This window comes from Rutilus rutilus (genome assembly GCF_951802725.1).
Source record: "Rutilus rutilus genome assembly, chromosome: 18".
NCBI classification, from domain to species: domain Eukaryota; kingdom Metazoa; phylum Chordata; class Actinopteri; order Cypriniformes; family Leuciscidae; genus Rutilus; species Rutilus rutilus.
In genome coordinates, this window is record NC_140231.1 from 36,708,386 (window position 1) to 36,721,446 (window position 13,061).

A 13,061-nucleotide genomic window follows, 5' to 3' on the forward strand; every position below is an offset into this window, starting at 1 on the left:
TCATAGAAATTAAATCAAATTTCTTCACGTTAGACAGTGAGATGTTAGTGAACCGATGTGAGAGTGTGGCTAAGGAACCGCTGCTCTCGCCTCCGGTCGGATGAGGCCAAACTCACATTCAGCTCCTCTCACACTGCAGATCTCTTGGTCAGACGCCAGAGCTCATCTCGGTCGTGCCTCATGGTGAAGGTTAGCTTCCTCTCTTTTGCCCAGGTGCTGCACGGAGTCGACGTCAGCCCAATGCGGAGTGATTTTGAGCAGGATCTGTAACACCCTCTCTCTCCTGTTTTCATGTTCTTGCTCTTCCATCCCGCGCAGTTTCAGATCCCAGCGCCGCTTGTAACGCTCTAGCTCAAGGACTCTTTCCTGTAAAGCGACGTTCTCTGTCCCGATCCTTTTCATCTCCTTTTCCAAAGTTTGAGGTTTGGATTGAGTCTTTTATTTCTTTGGCATCAAATTCCACACTTTTGGCCACTTGTGCAATCATGGCACTGTTGCTTTTCATGTGCACACTGAGTTCTTGTGACATGGCGGAGAGGTTGTTAACAGCTTCGAGTATTGTAGCACTGGATACCTCTGCTTCGTTTTTAGACTTCTCTAACGAGATGGGTATTTTAGTAGGGGTGTCGGGAAGAGGGGAGGTCTCCATGTTACCGTCGGCATCGGCGCAGTGATCATGAGGGAGAAGTGCTGTTGCTGCATCAGCTTTCTTCATCTTGTTAGATAGCGGCATTTCAGAGTGTGGAACTCGCACGGAGTGAGTCGGATGGGTCACGTATCCACGTAGTTGTGTTGGTGGAATTTTTATTATTAAAAGGACTAGTCTGATAGTTTGGGGACAAACAACCGGAGCTCTGCGTTATCGAGTACTCAGTTCGCCATCTTGCTTAGCAAAGTAAAGTCCTGTGACTGGTGTTCTGGTGTTTTGCTCTTGTGCTTCCGCGTTCGTCGTTACGTCATGCGTCGGGTCAAGTGTCACTCTTTCGCTGTAAATCCATGCGTACGGCCGTCTGCCAGAAGATAGTTATTTTACTTTATAAAGTTTTAAATATGGATTTTTTTTTTTTTCACAAAGTATCGCTTCTCTTCAGAAGGCTTCTAAATGTTTTAATATAGGCTAGGCTAACTCTGATAGTGTTCGTCTGACAGAAGAGTGTCATACACACCTAGGATGGGTTGAGGGAGAGTAAATCAGGGGCTAATGTTCAGTTTAGGGGGAACGATCCCTTTAAGTCCACCAGCCACACACTTCTGCCTGTGGGGGAGTACATGAAGCTATAGATTAACAGCGTAAACAGACTTTATTTACTAAAATATACGCGAGAATCGGAATGTTATTTTACAGTTCATACTAATATTATAGATAAAAAGAAAAAACGTAAATTTATCTGACTGCGAAGTGTCACGTGACACTCTTGCCGTGGTCTAGAATAATGAACGATTGCATTAAAAAGTCGCCTGAGAATGTTTTAAACTTGCGTGTTAATTTGAGTTTTCTGCGTGCTCGTTTACCTCCGTTAGACTCGCTGTGGATGTCCAGTGTAATCCGGTTCATTCTTCAGGAATCACATTTAATGATTTCGGTTCTCAAATCACAATAAAATCCTCAGGCGCTGACATTCTACACACACACACACACACACACACACACACACACACACACACACACACACACACACACACACACACACTCACTGACAACAAATACAACACTGTTATTTGCTAAATGGTTTTATTCACTCAATCGTATACTTAAAGTAGACATCACTTTTGATTCTTTGTAACATCTTTTGTTCCTTTTCTGCCAGCTTCAGCACATCAGTGAACCTTACAAAAATATATATCAAATAAATGCAGTAATAAAAACAATCATTGAGTGCATTCACACTGATCCAGTGAAAGCCAGTAATGACTCAGCGTGAAGATTGAGATGAAATGATGAAGGTTTCCAGCAGTTCAAATCTCTAACATGCTCACAGTTATGAATATGGGACTAGCCATACCAACATCTTGTGTTTTATATGTACAATATAAGCAGAATAATTGAAACAAAAATAAACAGTAGTTGAGACCATGTTAGTAAGCGTCAGAATGGCAGTCGAGAGGAAGACTGAACCCAAACGCACACACGTCTGCGTGAAACAGGGATCTGAAGTGTAACTGGATTTAGTTTGTCTCGTGTCTCATTGGATCCACGTGGACAGGGCGGAGTTTATGAGCTATACTGGGACCAGCCACCAGGGGGCGATCGAATGTGTGTGTGACATGCTAGAACAGACCTCATACACACACACACACACATTTGAGCTTCTTTTCCTTTCAATGGCGTTTGGCAAACACTGTTAAAGCTGCACAGCGCCACCTACTGCTGCTTATGATAATCACCGTACGATCCGTCAGAAACACTCTTAATCTCCCGACACTGATCCTGGAGATCGGATCAAGACATTCCTAATCACACGAGTATGGAGAAAACATCTTACAATATAGAGATGATCAGCAGGTGCTGATGGGGTTTGCATATTTTGATGAACTCACTCACTGGTTGACTCAGACTTGAGAAAAATGGTCACAGTATTTAAGGTACAATATGTACGAATTTTGCATTAAAATATCCCATAATCTCAAGGCCAGTGTTATATATTTTGTTAAGATGATTACTTACAATATCCCAAATGTTTCCAACTATTTTTAAATCGTGAGAAAATTGCGATTTTACCCAAGGAAACGGGGTGTTAGAGCGGGGGGGAGCTGGGAGTCGCCAGTCAATGGCGTCATATCCGCGTTATCCTCGGTTTCCGCTCGTACTGCGTGGAGTCCTGGACAAATGTGGAAGTTGTAGTTGTAGCGTCTATCAAGCAACAAACGTTAGCTTGTTTCGTGCAGTCGTTATGGAACACAATTATTCTTTACCGATTGCAGCTGGTTCTGTCGACTAAGCATGCTTAATTATATATTTTCCAAATGTAGCATTCGGTAAGTTAGGGTTATGTAAGGGAAGTATTATTGCTTTAGATTTGTGTTTAGTTTATTGACATTGTTTATCACGTCTGGTGTTTATGGCCATGTAAATAAATATAGCATGTGTTATACATAAAGATTAATCAGTATTTTGGCAAATGATGTGGGTATGTTCCAATGTACTTTTACAACAATTGTTTAGAACACGTAAAACTGCGCCGCGTTATCACAACAGTGAATTCGACATCAGTGGTGGACGAAGTACACATACCATGTACTTGAGTAAAGTAAAGATACTCAAGGTAAAATATTACTCAAGTAAAAGTAGAAGTGCTGCCTTTAAACATTCACTTGAGTAAAAGTACAAAAGTATTTGCCTTCAAATGTACTTAAGTATCCAAGTACTATGATTTTTTTATGACTATAATGTCCTATTATAATTTTTGTCACAAGACTCTTGCTTAACTCAGTCTACGTGAAGACTCCAATGTCACTCTTGGCACATCAATCTATTAATAAAATGACATTAATTAGTCTATATATATATATATATTTATTTGAATTGAATACATTTTTTGTTTGTTTAATTTTGGACGGAAGGGCACTGTTCCCATAAGGTATAATACATTTACAGTATTTACTGTATATATTTTGGAAGACTATATATTTGTGTATATATATATATATATATATAAAAAAAAATTTCGACGTTATGGGAGTAGCCAATTTCCCTCCAAAATTAAACACCAAAACGTAATGCAGTGTTTCTGCTACTCCCCAGAAAAAAAAAAAGCTATTATATCCATGTAATTTTAGTGTCAACGTAATAAGCAATGTTCATTATGCGTCAATATTTACCGATAATTGCTGCAATAATAGCTGCTGCTCTCTGCCCCGCTTAAAATCATTGGCAACGCGATTTGTTTGGAACTATTGAGAGCTACACGAATCACGTGACCGCGCGGCGGCGAGTGAATGATGTTAAAATACTGCGAGATCGATTAGAGTGTACTAGTGTAGACGGCTCTGTGTGCTTTTCAATCACTCTCGCGATGTCATAAACTCGGTCTGTGCAGCTCCGGTTCAAGTCGAACAAGCCAAGTGTGTCGCAACCTTATAGCCTACTGTCTATGGTCGCAACTCTCATATTTAACGGCTCTGGTTCACGCAGATAGCGCCAAGGCAAGTTCAAAACAAAGCACGCACGTTAGGCTAGTGATTGGTGGCTCGTTTGACCAGTTAAGTTTTTATCCACTCATAAATAAAAAGGAACGACTGATTTTGAAAATGTAGTAAAGTAAAAAGTAAGATATTTGACTTTGAAATGTAGTGGAGTTAAAGTAAAAGTCTTCCAAAATTTAATTACTTAAGTAAAGTACAGATACGCAAAAAAACTACTTAAGTACAGTAACGAATTACATTTACTTCGTTACTGTCCACCACTGTTCGACATACAGTAACATCAGTGATAACCAATATAGTATTAAACCTTACTTTTCTTGCGGTTAATTCATTTTAATGAAATAAAAGTGTGATGAGGTTTAAGAGTCAGGAAGGAAGAAGACGGGTCGGCGTGACTGGGACTCGTACTTTATTAAAATAAAGCAAAACAAACAAAAGTCGCGCACAACGATCATTCACCGTGGCAACCGCGACGCCACAAAACAGTTCAAAAATGAGAGCTCGGATCCACCGGCTTTCTTTCTCTGCGTCCAATTCTCTCTCCAGTCTCTCGTTCCAGCGCGGCTTATAAGCGGTCTCTCCACGCGGATCACGGCAATAAGACACAGGTGTTCGTCATTTGCACTTGACCTACTTGCTCGTCTCTTCTCTCTCCCATTACAGACCGTGCTGAACCACGCCCCCCTCGCCACTTAAAGCATGTCATTATAAAAATAAAACTTAGCCTCATCCATGAACATGATTTCTCGATTCCCGTCTGACTGATTTACATCCACGGTGGAGTTTAAAACGACAGTTCCCATCATTCCACGCTCCTTCACATCGTCATCAAGCTACGCCGTTGTTGTTGTTTGGAATGTAGCGCCCTCTAGCGGCAAGAAATTCTTGCATATTGTACCTTTAACTGTGAAGATCTGAACGTCTCTCTCTCACACACACACACACACACACCCTTCTCGATTAAGTTGAGTTAATCCAGGGGTTTTCAAGCTGGAATTCATGAAATAATAGACAGAAAACAACAACATACAAATACTGAATTTGAAATGAATTGATAATGATTCTCTTGTTCTTGTGTTCATGCACATCACATTTGATCTTTATCATATCTGGACAATGATGTGAAAAACACACATTTAATAACATTGTTTGTGTCTTTTATAACGTGTTTTACTCACAGAATGAACGATAGTTTAGAAATGAACATGAAAGAAGGTCATCCTCAGTTTTGTGGATCTTAAAAAGTTTGAAAACTCCTGATAGTGAAAGAACATCCCAGAATTCCAGAGGATCCTGAAGGCGTCAGACCCGGATCAGCTGTGGGATGTTCTGACCCGGATCAGTTGTTAGATGCTCTGGGATGTTCTGACCCGGATCAGCTGTGGGATGTTCTGACCCGGATCAGCTGTGGGATGTTCTGACCCGGATCAGTTGTTAGATGCTCTGGGATGTTCTGACCCGGATCAGCTGTTAGATGTTCTGGGATGTTCTGACCCAGATCAGCTGTGGGATGTTCTGAACCGGATCAGCTGTTAGATGTTCTGGGATGTTCTGACCCAGATCAGCTGTGGGATGTTCTGACCCGGATCAGCTGTGGGATGTTCTGACCCGGATCCGCTGTTAGATGTTCTGGGATGTTCTGACCCGGATCAGCTGTGAAATGCCCGTTCCTGGATGGCGTGGACTCTCTGAGCGAGAGCTCTGAATGTGGGTCGATCGCTCGGCTCTGCGGCCCAACACTCCTTCATCAGCACCTGGATCTGCAGGAGAACCGCACCGCAGGAGAACCACAGGAGAACCACAGGAGAACCGAACCGCACCGCAGGAGAACCGCAGGAGAACCGCACCACAGGAGAACCGCACCGCAGGAGAACCGCACCACAGGAGAACCGCAGGAGAACCGCAGGAGGAGAACCACAGGAGAACCGCACCGCAGGAGAACCACAGGAGGAGAACCGCAGGAGGAGAACCACAGGAGAACCGCACCGCAGGAGAACCACAGGAGGAGAACCGCAGGAGGAGAACATGATAATGCAGAGAGCTGAGTCTGAGAGCTGGGCTTCAGTGGGAGTAGTGCTGGTTGGTATAGCGGTTCAAACGCAGCTGTTTATTTTTGTCATGATATGAATGTCTAATATAGCGGTGTGTGCTTTAACAGCGCTGGGGTAACAGTGTGTGAGAGGCTCTTTCCCTGTTCTGCTGATGCTCAGGGGTTGTGTGTGTGTGTGTGTGTGTGTGTGTGTGTGTGTGTGTTACTGAGATGGGGGAGATGGAGAGGTGTGTGTGTGTGTGTGTGTGTGTGTGTGTGTGTGTGTTACTGAGATGGGGGAGATGGAGAGGTGTGTGTGTTACTGAGATGGGGGAGATGGAGAGGTGTGTGTGTGTTACTGAGATGGGGGAGATGGAGAGGTGTGTGTGTTACTGAGATGGGGGAGATGGAGAGGTGTGTGTGTGTGTGTGTGTGTGTTACTGAGATGGGGGAGATGGAGAGGTGTGTGTGTTACTGAGATGGAGAGGTGTGTGTGTGTGTGTTACTGAGATGGGGGAGATGGAGAGGTGTGTGTGTTACTGAGATGGAGAGGTGTGTGTGTGTGTGTGTTACTGAGATGGGGGAGATGGAGAGGTGTGTGTGTGTGTGTTAGTTACTGAGATGGAGAGGTGTGTGTGTGTGTGTGTGTTACTGAGATGGAGATGGAGAGGTGTGTGTGTGTGTTACTGAGATGGAGATGGAGAGGTGTGTGTGTGTGTGTGTGTGTGTTACTGAGATGGAGAGGTGTGTGTGTGTGTGTGTGTGTGTGTGTGTGTTACTGAGATGGGGGAGATGGAGAGGTGTGTGTGTTACTGAGATGGGGGAGATGGAGAGGTGTGTGTGTGTGCGTGTTACTGAGATGGGGGAGAGGTGTGTGTGTGTGTGTGTGTGTGTTAGTTACTGAGATGGGGGAGAGGTGTGTGTGTGTGTGTGTGTTACTGAGATGGGGGAGAGGTGTGTGTGTGTGTGTGTGTTAGTTACTGAGATGGGGGAGAGGTGTGTGTGTGTGTGTGTTACTGAGATGGGGGAGATGGAGAGGTGTGTGTGTGTGTGTGTGTGTGTGTTACTGAGATGGGGGAGATGGAGAGGTGTGTGTGTGTGTTACTGAGATGGGGGAGATGGAGAGGTGTGTGTGTGTGTGTTACTGAGATGGGGGAGATGGAGAGGTGTGTGTGTGTGTGTTAGTTACTGAGATGGAGAGGTGTGTGTGTGTGTGTGTGTGTGTTACTGAGATGGAGAGGTGTGTGTGTGTGTGTGTGTTACTGAGATGGAGATGGAGAGGTGTGTGTGTGTGTGTGTGTGTGTGTGTGTGTTACTGAGATGGAGAGGTGTGTGTGTGTGTGTGTGTGTGTGTGTGTGTTACTGAGATGGGGGAGATGGAGAGGTGTGTGTGTGTGCGTGTTACTGAGATGGGGGAGAGGTGTGTGTGTGTGTGTGTGTTACTGAGATGGGGGAGAGGTGTGTGTGTGTGTGTGTGTGTGTGTTAGTTACTGAGATGGGGGAGAGGTGTGTGTGTGTGTGTGTGTTACTGAGATGGGGGAGAGGTGTGTGTGTGTGTGTGTTAGTTACTGAGATGGGGGAGAGGTGTGTGTGTGTGTGTGTTACTGAGATGGGGGAGATGGAGAGGTGTGTGTGTGTGTGTGTGTGTGTGTGTGTTACTGAGATGGGGGAGATGGAGAGGTGTGTGTGTGTGTGTGTGTTACTGAGATGGGGGAGATGGAGAGGTGTGTGTGTGTGTGTTACTGAGATGGGGGAGATGGAGAGGTGTGTGTGTGTGTGTGTGTGTGTGTGTGTGTTACTGAGATGGGGGAGATGGAGAGGTGTGTGTGTGTGTGTGTGTGTGTGTTACTGAGATGGGGGAGATGGAGAGGTGTGTGTGTGTGTGTGTGTGTGTGTTACTGAGATGGGGGAGATGGAGAGGTGTGTGTGTGTGTGTGTGTGTGTGTGTTACTGAGATGGGGGAGATGGAGAGGTGTGTGTGTGTGTGTGTGTGTTACTGAGATGGGGGAGATGGAGAGGTGTGTGTGTGTGTGTGTGTGTGTTACTGAGATGGGGGAGATGGAGAGGTGTGTGTGTGTGTGTGTGTGTTACTGAGATGGGGGAGATGGAGAGGTGTGTGTGTGTGTGTGTGTGTGTGTGTGTTACTGAGATGGGGGAGATGGAGAGGTGTGTGTGTGTGTGTGTGTGTGTGTGTGTTACTGAGATGGGGGAGAGGGGTGTGTGTGTGTTACTGAGATGGGGGAGATGGAGAGGTGTGTGTGTGTGTGTGTTACTGAGATGGGGGAGATGGAAAGGTTAATCACTGATAGCTGTAAAATTATATTAGTGTTTCCCACACATTAGTTCACAATATCAGCTCTGGCCGCCACTAACAGATTCTCCAAAAGGCTTTGACATGTTGAATAAACATGAGCACTGACCGTTTCACAGTATCTTTCGTTCTCTCCTGATAAAGCAGCGTTTATGAGCCGTTACTACAGCGCCTCCTGCTGGTGCTCTTTATAAACACTGCTAACCTGTATTAATACTAGTGTGGGATTGATCTACAACATTCACTCATGACAGTAGAATAGAGTCAGTCTACTGCAGTATTTCCTCTCAGTAGAACATGTGGAAACTCCCAGTCATGCTAGAAGAAATACCCCGTCATATACCGTGAAACTGGTATAATTCTGACAAATAGCGTGATATAAATGTTTGGCCATACCACCCAGCACTAAGTGTAAGATTGGATTGTGTGTATGTGAGTGAGTGAGTGAAGGCTTTACCTCAGCGGGACAGCCCTCTGGAGACGGCAGACGGTAGTTCCTCTTCAACAGGTCGATCAGGTGATAAACGATCATCTGACCCTGTTTGTCCTCGCCCATCTGCTCCATGAACACCTGGAACCGCAACACCACACACACTGTTAGCCTGAGGAACCTGGCCGTCACAACACAGGCTTACCAGACGCCTAACATCTCCTGGTTTTTAGTAAGAGGATCTACACACACCATACGCATGAAACCTGAGCAAAAACCTAACTTTATTTAATGCATTTATATCACTTATCCGTATTTTGTGAAATCTGAGTAATGGGGAAATAGTAAAGCGTGATCTAGTTTAGCGCAGAATTCTGTTATAAAGCACATCAGATCAAACAGCGCTGACGTGGACACCAGGAGAAACACTGTTCCCATGTTGAGCAAGTTATAAAAGGCCTTTCAGTCCACAAATCACCAACATTCACCATGGATTTACTGTAGTAACGCTCACTGTAACCATGGTATTGTGGCAGAAATAGTTGAATGTTTTTATTATCCATCTCAGGGTTCGTACGACCCTTTGAGAGTGAAATCCAAGCCCTCCTCAAGTGCTTCACTTCTCCCAGCACCACTGAGCTCTAAATATTACAGTTTTAATGTTATTTTTAATGTGACTTGTCAAACAAAGTTTAAGATGTAGAAAAACGAACACCTTGTGGCAAACAAACACTTTTCTTAAAACGACTACCGTTATAACCAGTAGATGGCAGCAGAGGAGCACTTATTGACTAATTAGCCATTCCACTCCCCAACTTATGGAAAAAAGTACGAAGTCACAAAGTCTCATGAAAAACTAAATCTTTTCTTCAAGTTGTGACTGAATTACACAGAAAGCAAGTAAAGAGCGGTTCTTTTATAGTCCCTGAAGCCGTCGGTCGGTTCAGTGCGACACAATAGCACATTTAATAAGAGTAGAATGTTATTGTTGTTAATAAAAGTCAATATTATCTGCTTATCAATTCATACTTCACTGTTAAATTTCCAATAAACAAGTAATATTATTAGTAATTGTAACGTCTAATGCTAATGTTAGCGATGCACGCTTCTCCACGTCACAGTTTGCCATCTGAGATAACGCTGCGGTCGGGTTTAAACCGAACACAAAGCCACTCACACAAATGAATAAATATTGATAGTGTTTCGGAGAATAGATACTGTATCGCCAAACCTATCGCAATATTCTCAACATGTATCCATATTTTCTTACACCCCTAGTCACTATTTTACTGTTATCCCATTTCACAGATAGTTTGTTTCTGTATTGTTTCTATGTAAAAATGTTGATAGAATGTAAAGTATTTGCTCTGGCTCTTGTTTTAAATGATTGTGTTGCGCTATTAAGCTTGTTGTTGCTGTTGTTCAAGCAGAATGTGTCTGTTTTAATGTCGCACGTCTGTTCTGAGATGATCACACACAGATCTGCATCGGCACTGAAGGGTCACTTACTGCTGGAGGACTGCAGCTTTTGTCACTGTATGTAAAGAGTTCATAGAGAACGACTCCGAAACTCCAGACGTCTGACGCCACGCTGAACTTGCTCTCGGTCAGAGACTCCGGGGCGTACCTTCAACACACACACATCATCATCATCATCATCATCATCAACTCATCAATAATGCTGAGTCACACTCATAAACCAGCGTGTGCTGAGTAGTGAAGCTCTCACCAGAATATGGGGCTTTCTCCGGGCTCGCGGACCGTGTAATACTCCTTATCCTGAGGGAGGACTTTAGTCAGGCCGAAGTCTCCGATCTTCACGTGGAACTCACTCTCCACCAGGATATTCCTCGTGGCCAGGTCTCTGTGGACGTAACGCTTCGACGCCAGGTAGTCCATCCCCTACACACACACACACACGGACACGCATCACGCTCACGGTTATTCTTAATGAAGTGTGTGTGTGTGTGTGTGTGTGTGTGTGTGTGTGTGTGTGTGTGTGAGAGTGAGTGTGAAACCTCACCTTACAGATCTGAGCTGCGTACAGCAGGAGCTTCATGTGGTCGAAACGCTCCTTGTTTTTCGAAAGATAATCTCTCAAACTACCAAACGGCAGAAACTCCATGACCAGCCGCAAGTTCTTACGACCTGCAGAGAGAGAGAGTGTGTGTGTGAGAGAGAGAGGGGGATGAAGAGAGAGACGTGTATATGTGCCGCCTCAGGACCAGCATGTATCAGTCTCTCACCTGCGCTGTAACAAACGCCCTTGTATCTGACGATGTTGTCGTGTTGCAGTGATCGCAGGATCTCGATCTCCCGCTCGAAGTCGCGCAGATGTTCAGCTGAGCTGTGCTGAAGCTTCTTCACCGCCACCACCTCACCTATGAGGAGTGAGGAGGAGGAGTGAGGAGGAGGAGGAGTGAGTGAGGGAGGAGGAGTGAGTGAGGAGGAGAAGGAGTGAGTGAGGAGGAGAAGGAGTGAGTGAGGAGGAGGAGGAGGAGGAGGAGGAGTGAGTGAGGAGGAGTGAGTGAGTGAGGAGGAGTGAGTGAGTGAGTGAGGAGAAGGAGTGAGTGAGTGAGGAGGAGGAGGAGGAGTGAGTGAGGAGGAGTGAGGAGGAGGAGGGAGTGAGTGAGGAGCAGTGAGTGAGGAGGAGTGAGTGAGGAGGAGTGAGGAGGAGTGAGTGAGTGAGTGAGGAGGAGGAGTGAGGAGGAGGAGGGAGTGAGTGAGGAGGAGTGAGTGAGTGAGGAGGAGTGAGTGAGGAGGAGTGAGTGAGGAGGAGGAGGAAGGAGGAGTGAGGAGAAGGAGTGAGTGAGTGAGGAGGAGGAGGAGTGAGTGAGTGAGGAGAAGGAGTGAGTGAGTGAGGAGGAGTGAGTGAGTGAGTGAGGAGAAGGAGTGAGTGAGTGAGGAGGAGGAGGAGTGAGTGAGGAGGAGTGAGGAGGAGGAGTGAGTGAGGAGGAGTGAGTGAGGAGGAGTGAGTGAGGATGAGGAGGAGTGAGTGAGTGAGTGAGTGAGTGAGGAGGAGAAGGAGTGAGTGAGGAGGAGGAGGAGGAGGAGGAGTGAGTGAGTGAGTGAGGAGGAGTGAGTGAGTGAGGAGAAGGAGTGAGTGAGTGAGTGAGGAGAAGGAGTGAGTGAGTGAGGAGGAGTGAGTGAGGAGGAGTGAGGAGGAGGGAGTGAGTGAGGAGCAGTGAGTGAGGAGGAGTGAGTGAGTGAGTGAGTGAGTGCGTGAGGAGGAGGAGTGAGTGAGGAGGAGTGAGTGAGTGAGGAGGAGTGAGTGAGGAGGAGTGAGTGAGGAGGAGGAGTGAGGAGGAGTGATGATGATGAGGAGGAGTGATGATGATGAGGAGTGAGTGATGATGAGGAGTGAGTGATGAGGAGGAGGAGTGATGAGGAGGAGGAGTGATGAGGAGTGAGTGATGAGGAGGAGGAGTGATGAGGAGTGAGTGAGTGAGGAGGAGTGAGTGAGTGAGGAGAAGGAGTGAGTGAGTGAGTGAGTGAGTGAGGAGAAGGAGTGAGTGAGTGAGGAGGAGGAGGAGTGAGTGAGGAGGAGGAGGGAGTGAGTGAGGAGCAGTGAGAGGAGGAGTGAGTGAGTGAGTGAGTGAGTGCGTGAGGAGGAGGAGGAGTGAGTGAGGAGGAGTGAGTGAGGAGGAGGAGTGAGGAGGAGTGATGATGATGAGGAGGAGTGATGATGATGAGGAGTGAGTGATGATGAGGAGTGAGTGATGAGGAGGAGGAGTGATGAGGAGGAGGAGTGATGAGGAGTGAGTGATGAGGAGGAGGAGTGATGAGGAGTGAGTGAGTGAGGAGGAGTGAGTGAGTGAGGAGAAGGAGTGAGTGAGTGAGTGAGTGAGGAGAAGGAGTGAGTGAGTGAGGAGGAGGAGGAGTGAGTGAGGAGGAGGAGGGAGTGAGTGAGGAGCAGTGAGAGGAGGAGTGAGTGAGTGAGTGCGTGAGGAGGAGGAGTGAGTGAGGAGGAGTGAGTGAGGAGGAGGAGTGAGGAGGAGTGATGATGATGAGGAGGAGTGATGATGATGAGGAGTGAGTGATGATGAGGAGTGAGTGATGAGGAGGAGGAGTGATGAGGAGGAGGAGTGATGAGGAGTGAGTGATGAGGAGGAGGAGTGATGAGGAGTGAGTGAGTGAGGAGGAGTGAG

The 13,061-nt window shown here is 46.0% G+C and overlaps 1 protein-coding gene across 1 annotated transcript in view; it reads right to left on the reverse strand.

The window, feature by feature from the left end:
* Positions 1-4,529: 4,529 nt before the first annotated feature.
* The window catches only part of jak2a (Janus kinase 2a), a 28,278-nt gene continuing 19,746 nt past the window's right edge, over positions 4,530-13,061 (reverse strand). Inside the window, exons 16-21 of the mRNA XM_084387662.1 lie at positions 11,160-11,294; positions 10,937-11,061; positions 10,643-10,815; positions 10,423-10,540; positions 8,941-9,054; positions 4,530-5,903 (exon numbers count right to left, since the gene is read on the reverse strand). Coding sequence (XP_084243788.1) covers positions 5,793-5,903; positions 8,941-9,054; positions 10,423-10,540; positions 10,643-10,815; positions 10,937-11,061; positions 11,160-11,294 — 776 coding nt within the window. The 3' untranslated portion in view covers positions 4,530-5,792. The remainder of the gene's footprint in view (positions 5,904-8,940; positions 9,055-10,422; positions 10,541-10,642; positions 10,816-10,936; positions 11,062-11,159; positions 11,295-13,061) is intronic.